Raw genomic sequence first — 17,633 nt, 5'->3', positions numbered from 1 at the left:
GAGGAGAAGCATTTGCCGCCTGGAGACCATTTTCTGGTCCTGAAAAAAAAAATAAAAGGCGATCGAAATGACTGTTTGTGCCAATCTTTAGTCCATCTAAAGGCCTAATTATAATAACAATCAAATATTACTTCAAATGTTTTTTTGGGAAAATATTTAGTTTTTTAGTTTTTTTTTTAGTTTTTTTGTAATTTAAAGGGTTAAAACAACGAAAATATAATTAAAACTTTATATGAATATTTCAGGGAGAAGTAGTTTTAAAAGACTGACCAATTTAAAGTGAAAAAAAAATTAATATTTAATATTTTTATAGCACTTTTTGGGCGTGGTCGATAGTGTGCATTTTATGAAATGCGCTCCTGGAAAAAAAATAAAAGGCGATCGAAATGACTCTTGGTGCCAATCTTTAGTCCATCTAAAGGCCTAATTATAATAACAATTGAATATTACCTCAAATGTTTTTTTTGGAAAATATTCAAGTTTTTTGTTTTTTGGGGCTAAAAAAACAGGGCGCTCATGTAATAAAACTGGGATTTAAAGGGTTAAAACAATGAAAATATAATTAAAACTTGACATGGATATTTTAAGCAGAAGTAGTTTTAAAAGATTGACTAATTTAAAGTAGAAAAAAATATTGATATATAACATTTTTAGAGCACTTTTGGGGCGGGACCATTTTTGGTCCCGAGGTTCACGAAAGGATGGGATTTTGAGGTTTTACCAAGGGTTAATCACGTAAGAGGTAAGGAGAGGTCAAAAAAAGCCAACCAATAATAATCACTCAACGATATCCATCTCCACCTACTAATACAGTTGATTTGAATATACAGTGTGAAGAAAATTAATTCCAAATGTGTAGGAATAGAAGGATAGAGAGTAGGTCCAGCACTGCCGCTTTGAGTCTTTCTGCATGTTAATATGTTGTTACTATTGATGATTAAATGAGAATAAGTCTTGCTTTTGTAAGAGCAAAATTACATGTTGTTCCAGCTGCTAATATTGGCATTGATGTAGGCATAAAACCTGTCTCTTTTGATGTTAGAAAGCTTGGCAAGTATTATGTTGTATTTAAACCTTTTTTCTTTTTAAACATTCCCACTGACTGTCTCACTCTCTCCCTGTCTGTCTCACTTTCATACTACAGCTGTGATGTTTAATTAGGGTTATTTTCAATCTGCCCTCAGCTGAAACCTCGACTGCTGCTAGTGTGTGACTGTTTAACTACATAGCTATGCACACAGGAGGAACCACATAACTCTGACATTTTGTCTGGCTCATGAGGCCGTGTGTGGGCTTTTGTGTTTCAGATGATCAACACTTCAGTAAAGGAGGATTTCCATGTTCAGTTTGATCCCGAGTTTTATCCCTTATGTAAGTGTTTAGTTCAGAAAGACAGAGAAAAGCCTTCCATATTGCCATTAGTTGCTCTTTCTCCTCACTGTTAGTCTGTGCAGTGGAGTGAATCTGCCAGCAACCTGCAGTATGACACCCCCACAGTGAGCCACAATAGAACCACACAAAGAACACACAGCTCTCTCCCTTCTTTTCTCCCTGTTGTACTCCGATAGACACAAACCCTTCAAATAATTTGGAGAGCATTTACACCAGTCTGAATGGTTTCCACAGCGACTGTGAACCCGCTTTGCTTATGTGAATATGCATGCATGTGTGTAAAAGACTGGTACAATCAGCTGTGTATAATTGTCAAACTCTCCCTCCCCCCTTCATCAAGCGGCCAGTTGTTTATTGAGTTTAAAGTGAAGCACAATTCATTAGAGGCCATGAACCAGAACCAGATGACCATTAGTCACTGGTGGAGTCTCTCTTCAGCTTGTCACCCATATGTCAAACGTTGCTGAGCAGCTCATTGTGTTTGGTTCTGTAAAGGCCATTGTAAAACCAAATAAGCTATAACCTTTGTGTTTGCACCAGGGTCTAATAAAAAAAATATAGAGAACAGGGATGGTGATCAGGTGCAGGGACCGAAAGTTGTTAGAAGCTTTGAGAAGTTTCTTCAACAAAACTTGCCATAGTGGGAAAGTGAGACAGTCAGCGGCAATGTTTAAAAAAGATTATGCTGAATAAAAGTTTATAACAGAACATTTGTGGCAGTTTGTTTTTATTTATCATGTGGTCCCACATGTTTGTTCATCCTTGAGTTGACTAAAAATGGTATTAGATAGGGCAGCGGTGGCAGCGTGGAGGTTAGCACAGCAAGACGGTCCTGAGTTTGAGTCCACGATCTGGCTTCACCCTCTGTGCAGAGTTTGCGTGTTCTCCCCATGTTTGCGTGGATTCTCTCTGTTTCTTTCTACTCCAGCTTCCTCCCACAATCCCAAGTCATACTACACTCAAACTACAATTTCCCTGCAGTTAGGCGCTATTGGCTAGATTTGCCAGATGCGACAGTAAGTGCCTGTAATTTACAACATTACCTTACATAACACTGAGTAAACCTAATGTGTGGCTTGATCGAGGTTTGAGAAACACTGGTTGAGATTGTGATGTGACTGACTCAGTGGATTGAGATCTGGTGACTGTGGAGAACATTTGTGCCATGTTCAGGAAACCAGTTTGAAATCATCTGAGATTTTTGGCATGGTGTGTTATCCTGCTGGAGGCAGCCATCAGAATATGAGTACACTGTGCGCATAAATGAATTGACATGATCAGCACTCAGATAGGCTGTGGTATTACCAATACTCAGTTGGTTTAAAGGGCCTAAAGTACGTGAAGAACATTCATAAACGTTGACATTCTCGTGTTTAACTGTACAAAAACTGGGAAATCATGTTTACTGCTTGCTACATTTACACCTTCTTTTAAATATCTATAAGTCGATCACAGGGAAGATCCCATGAAATGGCATAGCGTTGAGAGAGAATCAAAACTGACTTAAATGAAAAGGTTTTTAAAATTTCATAAAATTGTACAATAGCTTGCTGTTAATATCTTTTGCCTGTGAAGGAGTAAATAATTCTCTAATAATTCTCACTTTTTGATCAGGAATCATATAATATTGTGGCTTGTTGCACTGTGTTTTCTAACCTCACATGTTTTCTAAAACCACAACATTTTAAGAAATGTTACAATAAATTGTTTCCCTTTGCAGAGAGAACGAGACTTCTAAACATGAATATTTGTACAATTTGTGTTTGCAGCGTAGTTTGTTAGCTTTGAAGGAGACAGACTAATTGGACTACATTGGGATTGAATATTTTATAAGAATGGATGGGATGCATGGGAATGGTGCAATCATTTAATTGAGTACTGTTTGAGTTTACAGTTTTTCTCGATTGCTAAAACACATTTCTTGAAACTATGCCTCATATTCTCACAACAGTAAACACAAATCCATAACATCTCACTCAATTTCCCAAATATCCTATTTTCAGGTCAAAATGAAGCTCTACACTCAAAACTATTCACTCTTGCTGAAAAACCAAACTTTGCCCTCAGACATCAAACACAAGCCCTCAAAAACACACACACTACAACAGAGTTTTGCACACTGGTACAATAAATTCAAAACAATAGTTCCAAAACAATTAGGTTGCTTATGGTTCTCCCCTTCAAAAACCTTTTCACATGATAAACACAAAAGACGCAACCAATGTATGTACAGTGGCACATTTTTATTCATGTACTATACAGTACAACACACACCAGAAACATTATCCCACCTCAGCATCTTGTCTTTGGTCTGGGTCAGGCCAGAGAATCTCATCCACATCACAGGCTATATTGGCCCTAGCCAGGCAGCGGGGGTAAAATCCTCTTGCATGCCTGATCCACCCCTGGCATGCATCTACTGATATGTCTAGGCAGGCTTCTTCCATGGCCTGAAGGAGGTGAACACGGACATAAGGTTCTCGGTCATACACTTTCCACCGCCATGCCGAAAATAACTCCTCTATCGGGTTTAGAAAGGGAGAGTATGCAGGCAGAAAGATATTAGAAAACCTTGGGTTATTGGTAAACCAGTCACGAACCAGAGCAGCGCGATGGAAGCTGACGTTATCCCACACAACAACGTAGTGAGGCTGCTCTGGCTGTGCTGGTTCCCTGTAGTCCAGCTGGAACATATGTTGTCTTAAACCATCAAGAAAAGCAAGGAGAAGCATAGTGTTATAGGGTCCTAGTACGGCATGGCGGTGGAGTACCCCTCGTTGGCTGATGGCTGCGCACATAGTGACATTCCCTCCACGCTGACCAGGGACATTTACAATAGCCCGATGGCCAATTATGTTCCTCCCCCTTTTCCTTCTTTTGGTCAGGTTAAAACCTGCCTCATCCACAAAGATTATTTCATGGGGAACAGGCCGTCCTTCAATCTCAAAGATTCTCTGCAAAACACATAACACAGTAGAGTCAATCGGTACCCTGAACCACAGTTCAAGAGTGCTGAAATGGCAGCATAAACTGCCATGCTGTGATGGTACACAATACTTTATACAATATCCAAACTCATACCTGAACATATTCCACACGTTGGTTTTTCACTCTGTCAGAGTTTCGTTCGAAAGGGACTCGGTATGCCTGTTTCATCCGGAATTGATTCTTTCGGAGGATGCGGTCAATTGTGGAGAGGCTGATGGCATTTATGCCTCGAAAAAGATGATCATCCTCAATCACTCTCCTTTGAATCTCTTGCAGGCGGATTACATTATTTGCAATTACCATGTTTACAAGTTCCCTCTCTTGCCCCTCCGACAAAAGCCTTAACCTGCCTCCACCAGGTGGTCGTCTCTGTGTCCTACAAAAATAGAAGCACTCATTACTGTAACTGTCACACATTCTTTTTACAGGAAAATAATGGAAACATACTGAAACTCAAGACACATAAGTTCAGTAACTTAAAAGTTACTGTACAAAGCAGTCTTACTGCAAGTACACCTACCTGTTTTCCTCCCTGAAGGTTCTGATGATGGAGGCAACAGTGAAGCGACTCAAATTTGGTTGTACTCGTTGCCCAGCCTCCCTCATAGTCATCCCATGGACAAGGACATGGTCAACTAAAGTGGCTCGAATTTCATCCGAGACTGACTGTCTTCTTGCCCTTGCTCTTCCCCTTCCTTGTCGCCGTCGTTCTCCACCTCCACCTCCTTCACCACGTCCTCCTCCTCCTCCACCTCTCCCTCCTCCTCCACCACCTTCCTGTTGTCCTAGACCACCTCCTCCTCCTCCTCTTTCACCACGTCCTCTTCCTCCACCACGTCCTCCTCTTTCACCATGTCCTCCTCTTTCACCACGTCCTCCTCTTTCACCACGTCCTCCTCTTTCACCATGTCCTCTTCCTCCACCACGTCCTCCTCCTTCAACACGTCCTCTTTCTCCACCACGTCCTCTTCCTTTGCATCTCTTTGGATCCATTGTTTCAAACCTGAATGAGCTGACTTTGGCCCTTTTATCTATCCATCGAAGGTTCTGATTGGTGTGTGATAAATTTTGACTCCTAGTGTTTCCACCTGGTTAATTGTGTGCTAATTGAGCTCAAGCTATGCTGACTTAAGTTAACATTATTGAATGCTAGTGCTTTCTAAATGACTACATGGTGTAAGCACTGAAAAATGTAGGGATTTGTGTGTAGAGTTTTGCAGTAACAGTTCACCAAATTTGACTCATGTGTCAAAGCAGGGAATAGTGTTTATAGTTCAGGGAAATGGGTGAGCTTTTTGAAAAATAGCGTTACGGTTTTGAAATTTTAGTTTAAAAGCCTGGTTATAGTGTTTAAGCAATCGAGAAAAACTGTAATACAGTGTGTATGTGTAGCTACAGTATATTCACAGATGGGTTTCCTTTTACAAAAGTGAAAAGGTGGGGCGACACACTAGAGTTGAAGTGTCAGTGCTGACTTCCTCATGTTCATGCATGTGTGTGTAATTAGTTCTCATTAGAAAGCTCCTCTAGCTCTAAGTCCCCCTCTCTGGGTCTTGTGTTTTCACTATTGCGCGCATTAATTGGAACCGATTCGTCCCGTACACCCTGAGTCTGATTTGCTTTTCTCTGCGGGCTGATTTTCATTTTGCTGTTAAATTTTTTGCCAAGTGTTAGAGCCATTATGAACCTCATTAGTTTCAGAATTTAAAGCTGGCATCTAGCTTAAAATCTGTCTGTTGTGTTTGAAGTCTTGGTAACAATGGGAGCAGACCTTATGTACAATAAAACACTTATACTATAATAACTGTGAACAGTATCTGCTTTTAGCTAGTACTCTTACTTCTGTGGAAAATGTCTGAGTATGTCAAAAACTACAGATCTACAACCATCTGTAGGCTTTACAGGAAAAAGGAGAAAATATCCAATGAATGGCAGTTCTTGGGGAAAAATTGTTTGTTGATGTTACGGGTCAGAGGAGAATGGCCAGACTGCTTTGAGCCGAACGGCAGGTAACAGGTAACCGCTTGTTACAATCGCCGTAGAGAATCTCTGAAAGCACAACACATGGAACCTTGAAGCAGATGAGATATGGCAGCAGAAAGCTACGCTGGGTACAATTCACACATAGGCTCTCCAAAATTAGACAATAGAAGCTTGGAAAAACAATAACTGGTCTGACGAGTCTTAATTTCTGCTCTAACATATAGATGGTAGTCTCAGAATTTGGTGTAAATGCAAAGAAAGGATATACTAGAGTTTCAGGCTGTTGTTGGTCAGGAGGATATTTTTTGGCGTACTTTGTGCCACTTGGTAGCAATTGATCACCTTTTAAACACAGCTGTCAACCTGAATATTGTTTCTCCCAATGTCGGTCCCCTTATGACAACAGTGTGCCCATCTTCTGTGCCATGCCACAAACATCAGACTATTCCAAACTAGTGTCTTGAACATGACTCAAATGATTCAGATTTAGATCATGGATGTGCAGGCGACAAATCTGCAGCAGCTGTGCGAGCCATTATGTCAAAATTTTATTTTCATATAACATTGTGTCAGCCAATTTTTGTTGTTTTTTCAAACTTAGTTTGAGTTCTAACTGTAGTAAACCATCTTACAAACAGCATAGTTTCACTTACCTGGTAAATATTGCATTAAAATGTAATGTTTTTCTCCTAAATTAGATCATTAAAGGAAACAGGGGAGTAAAAATATTAACACTCTGCTGTTTCTTACACTATACCGAGTACCTTTAATTTTACAGGGCTAATCCTGTTTATAAAATTTGTCAGGCACCATGCTGCTACATTTTTGGCAGGGTACATGTGAGAATAATATAAATTGTATTTCTCAGTCAATGTTGGGCTGATCATCATTCTCCTCAGATGGGCTTAGAATGTTTGTGGTTACTCCATAGGTTGTTGACGCTCTTGGAATTGAACCTCTGTATTCACAAGTGGTGTTATATCTGGAGCTGCTGCCATCTATTATACGTGATCCTTCTAGCTACAGGTATAGATATAGGAGATGTGTCTCTGACAAACTTTAGCATGAAGGAATACAACCGCCTGGTGCCTTCATATATGTTGTCTTTACTTATGAGGACTGGATTTTACAAGATCCTGTTAATTTTCTCAAGAAAAAAGTAAAACTGATCCACTGTCTGCTTGGAAGCCTCTGATGTTGCTCTCTGGGAATTACAGAGGAATCTCCAATTCAGTATCTCCTGCATTAAGGCAATAAAGTCACACAGTCACTATAACGCAACAAATGTGTAAGATGAGGCCAAAAGCCTGTTGATGCCTTCATATGAGGGATTTGCTTTTGCATGTTTAATTTGTGTGTATTTAACTAGTAGAGTAGGAGGATGGGAGTGAAAATAAACTGCGGAGGAGGGGAGCAATTTGATTAATCCCTTTTAAAAGAAATCTCAGATAGACAGGTAATCCCCAATCAGAGTTTTCTGGGGCAACAGTTATTATTGTATTAGTATATATACAGTGGGTAGATATGTGTGAGAACAGTCTGGATATTTTATTTGTGTATGTGAGAGAGGAAAAGACTGCCCCACACTTTATTATACAAACTTCTTTGAAGGAAGTGAACAGCATGGAGGGCAATAAAAAAACAGTGGGATGTGGGATGTTGATTCAGTGATTGTCACATTAGCTGGTAGCCTACATCATTAGCTGAATTCGGTGGTTACATAAAGTACCGCTGCTGCCGCTGCTGCTGTCAGATTAATGTTTTGTGTCACGTTGCAATGACAAGTCTCCAGGAAGTGTATTTTTAAAAAAAAGTTCATTAAAGCTTTTTGAAATTACAGAGTGGGGCTTACAAAAATATCGAAAGAAAGCCATTTCCACTGAAGTGAATGAAGCACGTCAAAACTAGCATTTTCTTTGTCATGTTGAGAGACATACTGTTTACTTTGATTGTGAAAGAAACAGAGAAAGAACTGAAAGCTTAAGTTTGAAGGTTGAAGAGAAACATCTTCTTCTCAGGCGTTAGAAAGATGACATAAGGAAGCTAGGATCTTAGGGGAAACTGATAAGTTAGGGCTGCCCAAAATGACAAAATACAGACTTACATGTAAATAGATGAATATTTATATAGTGCTTTTCTGTTCTAATTGAGCACTTAAAGTGCTTTCTTACCACAAAACCCATTAACACGTTCACACAGTTTTACAAGCATTTTTATCTACACCTAAGTACTTTTTCTAAACATTCACACGCACTCCCTCCAATGAATGCACAGGGTTAGTGTTAGATTAAAACAAACTCCCACCCATCCAAGCAGCTTTCTGAAGTTCACTAATCTACTTCTCTAAAAATTGTCTATGCCAATAGCTTAATGATCCCAAGCAAAATATGTACTTTGGATCTACTGATGAATAACAATAGAAATGTATTAAAAAGTTTTCATTTTTAGAGGGATAGCTGTGCATGTAAACAACTTTACAGTTATAAGGTAAAGCAAATCTGAATTATTGAGTGTAGAAGGTTTCCATGACAATAGTAGTTTTTTTTCTCTCTCTTGTCCTTGGAGCATTTTATGAGCAGAAAATATTAATGCCCCGTGGTAGCATAACAGGAGAGAAATGAGAGGAATATAAAGAAGTGATATGAGTCTGATCCAGAAGATTAGTGGGGAAAAAATAACCTTTTTTTATCCTTCCAAAACTACTTCTCACAAATTATTTTTTATTGTTTAAGTAGCTGATTTGAATCTTGTAATAGCAAAATATATTCAGGCTCATGAAAAGTATGAATGAATGCTGATCATGTGATCAATGATATTTTCATAGACGATACCAGCAATGAAATATTACTTACCCTTAATTACCTTTGTTATGTGTTGTTGAAATTATTAAAAGGTTTTCAACATAACCTTTTAATTCACACACAGCCAATCATTTCTTGCTGTTGTGTTTGAGGGATTGTTTCCACCACGAGACCTGCCAACAACACGTGGCATGAGATTATGTCTGTTTCACAGAATCACAGCATGTGCTTTTTTGTCCTTTAGTTTTCTTTTCTTTTGATCTTTCAAGATTGTACATATACACCCTCAAAAGCATACTAGAAAAAATGATTATAGATTACAAGAGTCTTGCATACACAACTCTGGTCTGCGTTCTTTCCCCCCCTGTGATGGTAATTACCATGCAGTAGGACTCAACGGAGACAGATTATACTCTGTGCTGAAATTGCTTGTTAATAATTTTGTCTTTCTGCCATGCAATCAGTGTGTCTATAGAATGACAGACAAACACCTGCTTGTATTTTCAGATGTATCAGCTAAGTAGCACTTTTCAGCCAACCTTTGTTAGCGTTTTCCTTAAAAACTGTTCTCTCTCATTATCTACGTGTCAATCCCTTCTCTTTATTTCTCTCATGTCACAGACTCAGCTACATTTTCCTTTTTTGGTTGAATGCTTGTTCTGTTGCATCTGCGCTTGTAGCATTTTTGACTCAATGGTGGCACTGGTTTCTTTTTTTATTATTTGTTTCCATACACCTAAAGTCCAAATTAAGTTTAGCATAGTGGTTTGCTTTTGATAGTCCTATGACACACAACTCCACACACTGTGTGAGGCCATTATTTTTGTGAATTGTGCACCTGTGTGCTAGCTGCGCTGCCACATTTGCATTAGATTTGTGATTAAGAAGTGAAAGCAGTAGTGTTGATATTTATAAACATTTTTCAGCTGCTTACTCATCACAGTTAACCATTTACAAACCATATTAAATCCTTTTAGGAATTGGATGTTCTGTACCTTTTCTGTTGAGCTACTGGATTAGGTTCATCCAACATAATGTAATGAAGTGTTGATTTTTAAATTTTTAAGTTTGGTCATGGGAGGACTCCACCAAGTCCTGTAAAAAAAAAAAAAAAACAAAACGAAAAAACAAAAAAAAAAAACTAAGCACACTACAGTTTGCTTTGGATGAGGTCTGAATTTTGACCGCACAATTGAAACACCTTTTTTTTCTGTTTCTTTCTGCTGTAGTTGTGCTGGTGTGCCTGGGATCATTGTCCTGTTGCATGATGCAGTTTCAGCCAAACTTTAGTTTTTGGACAGATAGACAATAGACACCAACTGACAGTTGCTATTAGCTGTTTATGCTGATATAATGTGTTTGGTTTGCTCCAAAAGTGGTGGTGTGCATTATAGACAAGTGCCTCTACCTAGGTCTTGTCTGTCTAAAGGAAATTCCAAAAATATAAAATGTGTTCAGTCTTTTTCTATGATAAATGCTAACAGCTAACGGAGCGTCTGAGATGCAGCGTCTGAGATTCAGCGTCTGAGATGCAGCGTCTGAGATGCAGCGTCTGAGATGCAGCGTCTGAGATTCAGCGTCTGAGATTCAGCTCCGTTTTTATAGAGGTTTAAAGTGATAGTCATAATTTCAATTCTATTTTTTAACTGCTTAAAAACTTTGGTGACTTTTCCACCTAATAAGGTTTGACTCAAGTTACACTTGTGCTGTGCATATACCAATGAACAAGTAATGTGCTAATGGTTATGTATACAGCTAAACTAGAAAAACAGCAAGCAGACCTACTTACAGCTTCACTATTCTAGCAGCTGAAACCGTCACAAACACCTGTTGTGTGCTTTTGTGCATAAACACAACTGGCTCATACCCTAGTCATGAAATTATATTGGGTTTTTGATAGCAAGGCTGGCAAAATTGCCTTTCTTTCATGATAAAATTCAATGTCTTTTGGGCTTCGTGTTTGAGACATGAATTCCAAACTACCCTACAAGTTATATACTACAGCATGTGTGACTGTGGAGTTTCTGCGCTGGGGTCATACTAATTTAACTCCAGTGAAGCTAAAACTTCTAATAGTTTGGGGTTTAATGGCTCTTTGAAGCACAGAACACTGATGCAGAAAATAGCTTTGAAATTCTGATATTTAGAATGAAGTGAAAAACTAAGGCCCATTTGTAGTGCTGCAAAATGCAATTTTTGCTCTCATCAGTGCAGATCCCAAAGCAGACGGTAGTGTTGCATCATTATTGGCTGTTTTAGTCCCCAATCACAGTGATTCTGCCATCTCTGCTTTTAAATATTTATTAAAAAAGATGAGTATTTCTGGGTCCGCCAGCCATTTTTGGCTAATAAATCTATTAACACAAATTTCATTTTAAGCTTTCATAAATCTTTAATAATGAGAAAAAGCTTTTCATCATCTGCACTATTATTAACTCGTACATGTGTGTGGCAGGCATTCATTCCCCAACATTTAGGCTGTGCTGGACTGTGAAAGTCATTTTTTTTGTTCGAAGAGCTCCTCACCTCTGTTTTCACAGCAGGTAGTTTTAAAGATTGAAGTGAAAAATGGTTTTGCACAATAACATTTTTGCCTTACATTGTTCTTAAGCTTTGCTTGGTGAAAGTAAAATAGACTTTATGTCATGCTGTCACGGCCCGATTTCTGCTGTTTCTCACATCAGGATTTAAAGAGTGTATCAGGGGACTGTTAAATTGGTTGCAAGTGAAATAAAGAGTGAAAGAGCACAAAAAAAGCTCAGTGTCTTTTTTCTCTTTTGTTTCCTCGCTGTCTTTATTTGTCTAAATGAAATTTCTTACAGTACAATGAAGGCCCTCAGGGATGAAGGGTACGCTTGAGCCGATTTGAAGGGAGACTGAGCCAGGAGTCCAGATCTGTACTGTAAAGTTGGGAAGCTCTGTGGTCATAGCTCAGAGACAGTCAGAGTACCATTCATGAGATGTGCAAATTCCTCCAACTAATGAGGACGCAGTACAATGTTACAGAGCAATTCACTGGAATGCTTTAGGGGTCCAGCATGATGCAGAATCTTCTGTAAAGGATGCAGTAACATTAAACTTTAATGATTGCCTGGTGACAATTGGGCCACAGTTGCAGAAAAAACTTGGCAGAATGGTAGAATATAAATGTTAAGGCAGGATACAAAAATATATATCAAGCATACATACCATCTTTAGGATCTGTTAAGTAGCAGGTATAAATCAAAAGGTAGTTAATTACATTCAAAGAGAAATTTAGTGCAAAGAAGTGCAATGTTTGTATTGCGTAATAAGTTACATGCCTGAAAGGGGAAAAGGATAATATGTAATATAAACTGCACTGAGCATGAAAATTTATACTTTGCTTAAAGGTGCCCTGACAGGTTTTTTTTTTTTTAAAACAATAGAAGTTATGTTTACCTTCAGTTTTTCTCACCTAATCACTCTATAAAGGCCTGAAGTCTAAGAAACTAGGGTATTGCGCTTCCTTCCACATAAACATCCACAAACCTTATTCTTTTTAATATTTTAAATTGTGCTGTAACTTGCATATTACAAGCGCACTGTGCCGCTCTCCATCCAATCACGTTTGTGCATCCGCATTCATGTTTCATGAACAAAACAAGAAAAATGGGAAAACAGTAGGTCTGTGGTGCTACGACTGGTCCAAAAGTCAATAGAGTACTACACAACTTTAAGTTTGTTTACTAGTAGATTGTTACTTATATGTAGACTTTTATATTTAACTACTATATGCTGAACATACAATTATTGAATTAACATTTTTAGGCAAGGCAAGGCAAGGCAAATTTATTTGTATAGCACAATTCAACAACAGCAGATCCAGGATATGTACTAGCCATAGTACATATATGTCATAGCCTTTCTTTTAATGCAAGACTCTTACTTTTATTTTAGACTGTTGTGTTCCTGCTTTCACTTTAATTAAAAGCTGTGATTATTTAAGCAAGCATGTCAAAAGCACATTGATTTGTTCTATGTGAAAATAACAACACAGACATCTGTGTGATCAAAGGATCTTGAATCAACATGATGTGGAAATATTTGCATGTATGCAAATATAGATTAATTGTCATCTGACTCGTATAGTACAGTTGGTCAAATACATAACAGCTATTACGTTAGATGTGCAAAAGGTTATCCATCTAGAGATTTAAGCTCAATGTTTCACTTCCTGTTGAAGACTATTTCCTTTTATGCCTGAAATTGCATGATGGATAAATAAAAGCCTTAAATGAATAGAGGCAGCACTCGTAAGGAGAAAATGGAAGTGCAAAACAAGGCAGCAGCGGCAGATATTTTGTTGCCATGGAAATGTTATCTTGTTGGGTTGTGACACAATTTAGAAATATGTACTCAGTTAAGAAATGTTATGTAACACCTCCCTCTCCTGTCTCTCTCTTCCTCTCTCCTCCCATCCTTCTCCCTGTCAAAGGCTGTTAGAGCACAGATTATTGTTGATATAATAAAATACAGCCAGGCAGTGAATCGAAATGACAGATACATAAAAAGCTGAGATAGGGGGATAGAAATGGAGGAGGGTCTATGAGTGTGTGTGTGTGTTCACATATCCTGTCCTCAGTCCCCAGCTCATCCCCACTGCAGGGGCCAAAGCCCAACCATCCTCCTGCAGGGCAAACGTCTCTCCTCTGGACTCTATCTGGTTCACCGAGTCCTTACTGAGAGACACAAAGAGATGAAAGTACGAAGGGATGTGGAGGAGGAGGAGTGGGATTAGAAAACAAGAAAAGTGAGGATGCTGGTTGAGCGGGGCAGAGGAGGTGGAGTGGGATGATAGGTGAAGTGCAAAGAGAGAGAGGGAGGAGGAAAGAGGTGGTGGGATAAAGAGAAGAGAAGAGGAGGAGAGAGAAAGCCAATGCAGAGCTCGGTCGTCCCTGTTTTCCTTGACTAAGAATAGCAGCTCTTCTGGTAACCCAGTGCCCCAGGACATGACCATTTGAATAAAAGCCTCTATCACTTCACATAATGCCTAGTGTGTGTGCTCTACTGTAGGTGTGTGCCTCTGCACTTGCATGTATTGACATGTGTCTGTGTGTAAGTGTGGGGAAGTGTTTTGAAGGCAGTTACATAGCGAAATTCATCAGAGTAATAAGAGAGGCAGACAGAAAACGAGAGAAGGGAAAGAGGGAGGCAACGAGCGAGCTAATTGGCAAAAGGCTGGTGGAGAAGGGAGCAACAGATGAGAACTGTGTGCTAAGCGTGCTGAGCCACCCATCCTCCCCCGTACTGTGTCCCTTTTTCTCCACCCTATGGGATAGATATTGCTGCTTAGTGTAAGGTGTGCCGAACTCTACGTGGGAATAATCTGTGCAATTAAAAGATAGAAAGCAAATACAAAGAAATATTTTAAAGTTGCAGCATTGGTATTATTAGCAAAGGTACAACAAAAAGACTTCTGTCCAGTTTCAGGGTGACACAATAATGTAAAAATCTTTTTTTCCTTCTTCATCTCTCTGTCAGCACTACTTCCTCATCATGTTTGGTCATGATGGACAGAAACCACTGGAGCTACGGACAGAGGAAGAGTGTGAGTGCGATGAATGGGTGGAGGCCATCCAGCAGGCCAGGTATGCACAGTACATTACTATATAAAGAGTACTTCTAAAAATATATTGCCATTTTTTAAATCACTTTCAGCTCTTGTCAGTATTGTACAAAAGTCATCCTTTATGTATCAGCTTTATATAGTAAACAGCCCAAGTCAAAAAGACACTAAAATGTTCAAACATTCAGTCTGAGAAACACATAACTATACGTAACTGACAATATATTTACCATTTTGGTCAATATACAGGATTTGTAAAGGGCTCATTAATAAGACCTGCAAAACTTGCAATATTCTGACATTTTGGTGAATTATAAGTTACAGAATATTTAATAGCTTTAAAGCATCTTGGGATTGCCTCTATTTTGTGGTTGGTGCTTTATAATTGCACTAGTGCCCTATGTATGAGTACAATTATGAGCTTCAGTTTTAAAGGGAAGTTAGATACTATCTACTATAGATTTTTTCAACATCAGGGTCCTCTTGTAATGAAAACACATTTTTGGTTACACATTAGCATATATTTCAGTCATAAATAGATTTTTGTTATTCTTTGAAGCAATAATCAATGGGATAAATAATTATTTGATCTCCTGCTGAATTTGCAAGTTTGCTGACTTGCAAAGAAATGAACAGTCTCTATTTTTATGTTAGTTCCATTTTAATGGAAAGAGAGAGAATATCAACCACAAATCCAGAAAAAAAGGCATAAAAGTTGTAAATTGATTTGCATGTCACTGAGTGAAATAATTAATGAACCAAACAACACCATCCCCACAATCAAACAAACATTTTCAGGCTTTGAGGCTGTTTTTTTCTAAGGGCTGAAGGAGAACCCTCTTACCTCAGCAAGAACACTACAGCACCAAAACATATCACTGAGGTAACATGTACATGTACATGAAGGTCATGGAGTGGCTTAGCCTGTCTCCAAGTCCTCAGTCCTGTAGAAAGTCTGTGCGGGGAGCTGACATTTGAGTTTCTTGAGCTACTTGAGTTGCCATACAGTAGCCAAGAAACATGAAACAAGTCATGTTTTGTTTGAGTATCAAGTACTTATTTCACTTAATGCAAATCCATTTATACATTTTATGTAATGTGTTTTTTTTCTTAGGATTTTTGGTTGATATTCTGTTTCTCCATTAAAATGAAACTACCATAAAAATGAGAGACTGTTCAATTCTTTTCTTTCAAATACTCATTTCCCCCACTATATAAACTACAGCAGCAAGCAGTGAGAGCTGCTGTGTTTTATGCATGCGACTACTTATTCATTTTTTATTTTTGTATACATTCTGTTTTCAGCACATTATTTAGCTGTTTATATTGACATTTTATCCTCTGTGAACTTTTCAGTTACTCTGACATTATCATCGAACGAGAGGTGCTGATGCAGAAATACATCCACCTTGTACAGATCGTGGAGACTGAGAAGGTGGCTGCCAATCAGCTGCGCACTCAGCTAGAAGATCAGGACACTGAAATTGAGAGGCTTAAAGCAGAGGTACATTATGCATGTGTGAAAACGCACGACACAAATGCACATAGACCTTAAAAGGTGGAATTGTTAACATTTTATTCATATCACAGATAATTTGTATTGTTTTGTGGAATTTTGTTGGAAATGTTTTTTTCTTTTTTAGATTGTAAAATTCTTTCTCTAGGATACAGTTCAGCAAGTACATCTCAAAGAATTCAGAAGATAGCATCTGATTCTCTGCATTTAACTGCCCTCTTTATTAAAATAACCCCTTGGGTTCTGGACTAGCTGTCTTCATAGTAAAAAGCACACAGTACTCTGTACTTCTGACAGGCTAGCTCTGGGAGGCTGGTGTTCTGTTACACAGGTTACTTTGAAAGGAACTCTAGGAACTATATTATTAAAATCAGCTTACTATTATAGCATTGTCAAATTCTTAGGACTTCTTGAGACAGAAGTCTTAAGGACTCTAATATTTAAAATCATGCATGCTTTTTCAAAAGAACTGTAAGCAAGGATTTTTAAGATTTTTAAGCAAACAAATACCTTTATGCAGCAACTGAGCAAAACAGCCAGTGCAGTTTTATATGATAGGCAGAGTTAGGTAGTCACCACAAATTATATTTGAGTTGATGAATCTGGATGCCCTTCAGGATGAGTCATACAGTTTTTGAAGTTGTACAGGAGTCTTATGTCTTATGTCTTGGAAACTGTATTAACTTTTTCACTATGTCTTTAAATTGTATTTTGCTCTTGACAGATTGTAGCCTTCCACCAAGTTGATTTTAAGAAAATGTTAAGAAACTTTAATTCTGCGATTACCCTCCCAGCCTAAATCACAATTCAAGTCACTCAATAAAGAAAGATATGTAGGGCGTACATAGACCATGCTGGTATTCACTATGTGTGTCTTTTCTCAGGAAAGGTGTGAGTGGGAATGGTTTTCATTACCTCTGAGCGTAGGAAGAAAAGCCCACTGTTCAATAAAGACAGTCCATCAGTTTTATTGCAAACAGCTGCCAACCCCACATGCGATAAATCACATGCCCATGCTCACATACAAAACAAAAGTGACCTCTGCAACATTGTTAATAAGAAAGAATTACAGGAGCTAGAAAACTCCAACAAAGTGAGGTGCAGCAAGACCCCAGCACAGATTAGACAGCACATAGATTAGATTAGATAAAACATTTTTTTAAATCCCTCGGATGGGATCAGATTCCTGATTTTTCCAAGGGTAGCCCTAGTAAGCTGCACAGGAATGGGGAGTTACTAACTTCTGATGCACACTCAGTCATTTTGTTCTAGAAGCAGTCCTGAAATATGACAGAAAACACTCAGTTCAGAAAAGGAAACAAGAGGGAAAGAGTTAAAAAGCATAAAAGAAGTAGCTGGGGTAAAG

General features: G+C 38.5%; 2 protein-coding genes across 4 annotated transcripts in view; one reads left to right on the top strand and one right to left on the bottom strand.

Annotated features, from left to right (window-relative positions):
* The window catches only part of rasgrf2b (Ras protein-specific guanine nucleotide-releasing factor 2b), a 49,316-nt gene that overhangs the window by 6,922 nt on the left and 24,761 nt on the right, over window positions 1-17,633 (top strand). For all 3 annotated transcript variants that reach the window (XM_085475853.1, XM_085475852.1, XM_085475855.1), the window contains exons 2-3: window positions 14,667-14,773; window positions 16,108-16,255. In XM_085475853.1, the coding sequence (XP_085331979.1) occupies window positions 14,667-14,773; window positions 16,108-16,255 (255 nt within the window). The remainder of the gene's footprint in view (window positions 1-14,666; window positions 14,774-16,107; window positions 16,256-17,633) is intronic.
* On the bottom strand, window positions 3,535-5,102 carry LOC146697239 (uncharacterized). Its single transcript, XM_085475856.1, has 3 exons — window positions 4,901-5,102; window positions 4,474-4,756; window positions 3,535-4,346 (listed from the first exon to the last, which is right to left on the bottom strand). The coding sequence occupies exons 1-3, from the start codon at window positions 4,990-4,992 to the stop codon at window positions 3,675-3,677; spliced, it is 1,047 nt and encodes a 348-aa protein (XP_085331982.1). The 5' UTR covers window positions 4,993-5,102; the 3' UTR covers window positions 3,535-3,674.

The sequence above is a fragment of the Copadichromis virginalis genome, linkage group LG12, assembly GCF_057382275.1.
Source record: "Copadichromis virginalis isolate Kocher_CV1m ecotype Utaka linkage group LG12, C_Virginalis_male_GT1.1, whole genome shotgun sequence".
Lineage (NCBI taxonomy): Eukaryota > Metazoa > Chordata > Actinopteri > Cichliformes > Cichlidae > Copadichromis > Copadichromis virginalis.
The sequence above is the reverse complement of the archived record's forward strand: the minus strand, read 5'-3'. Positions and strand labels throughout refer to the sequence as shown.

What these genes read in the sequence shown, in the direction of transcription:
- LOC146697239 (XM_085475856.1), bottom strand. Translation starts at nt 4,992, where the DNA reads ATGACTATGAGGGAGGCTGGGCAACGAGTACAACCAAATTTGAGTCGC. An exon ending in ACCTTCAGGGAGGAAAACAG is followed by an intron (nt 4,757 to 4,900) that starts GTAGGTGTACTT and finishes CTATTTTTGTAG; the next exon opens with GACACAGAGACGACCACCTG. An exon ending in AACGTGTGGAATATGTTCAG is followed by an intron (nt 4,347 to 4,473) that starts GTATGAGTTTGG and finishes TGTGTTTTGCAG; the next exon opens with AGAATCTTTGAGATTGAAGG.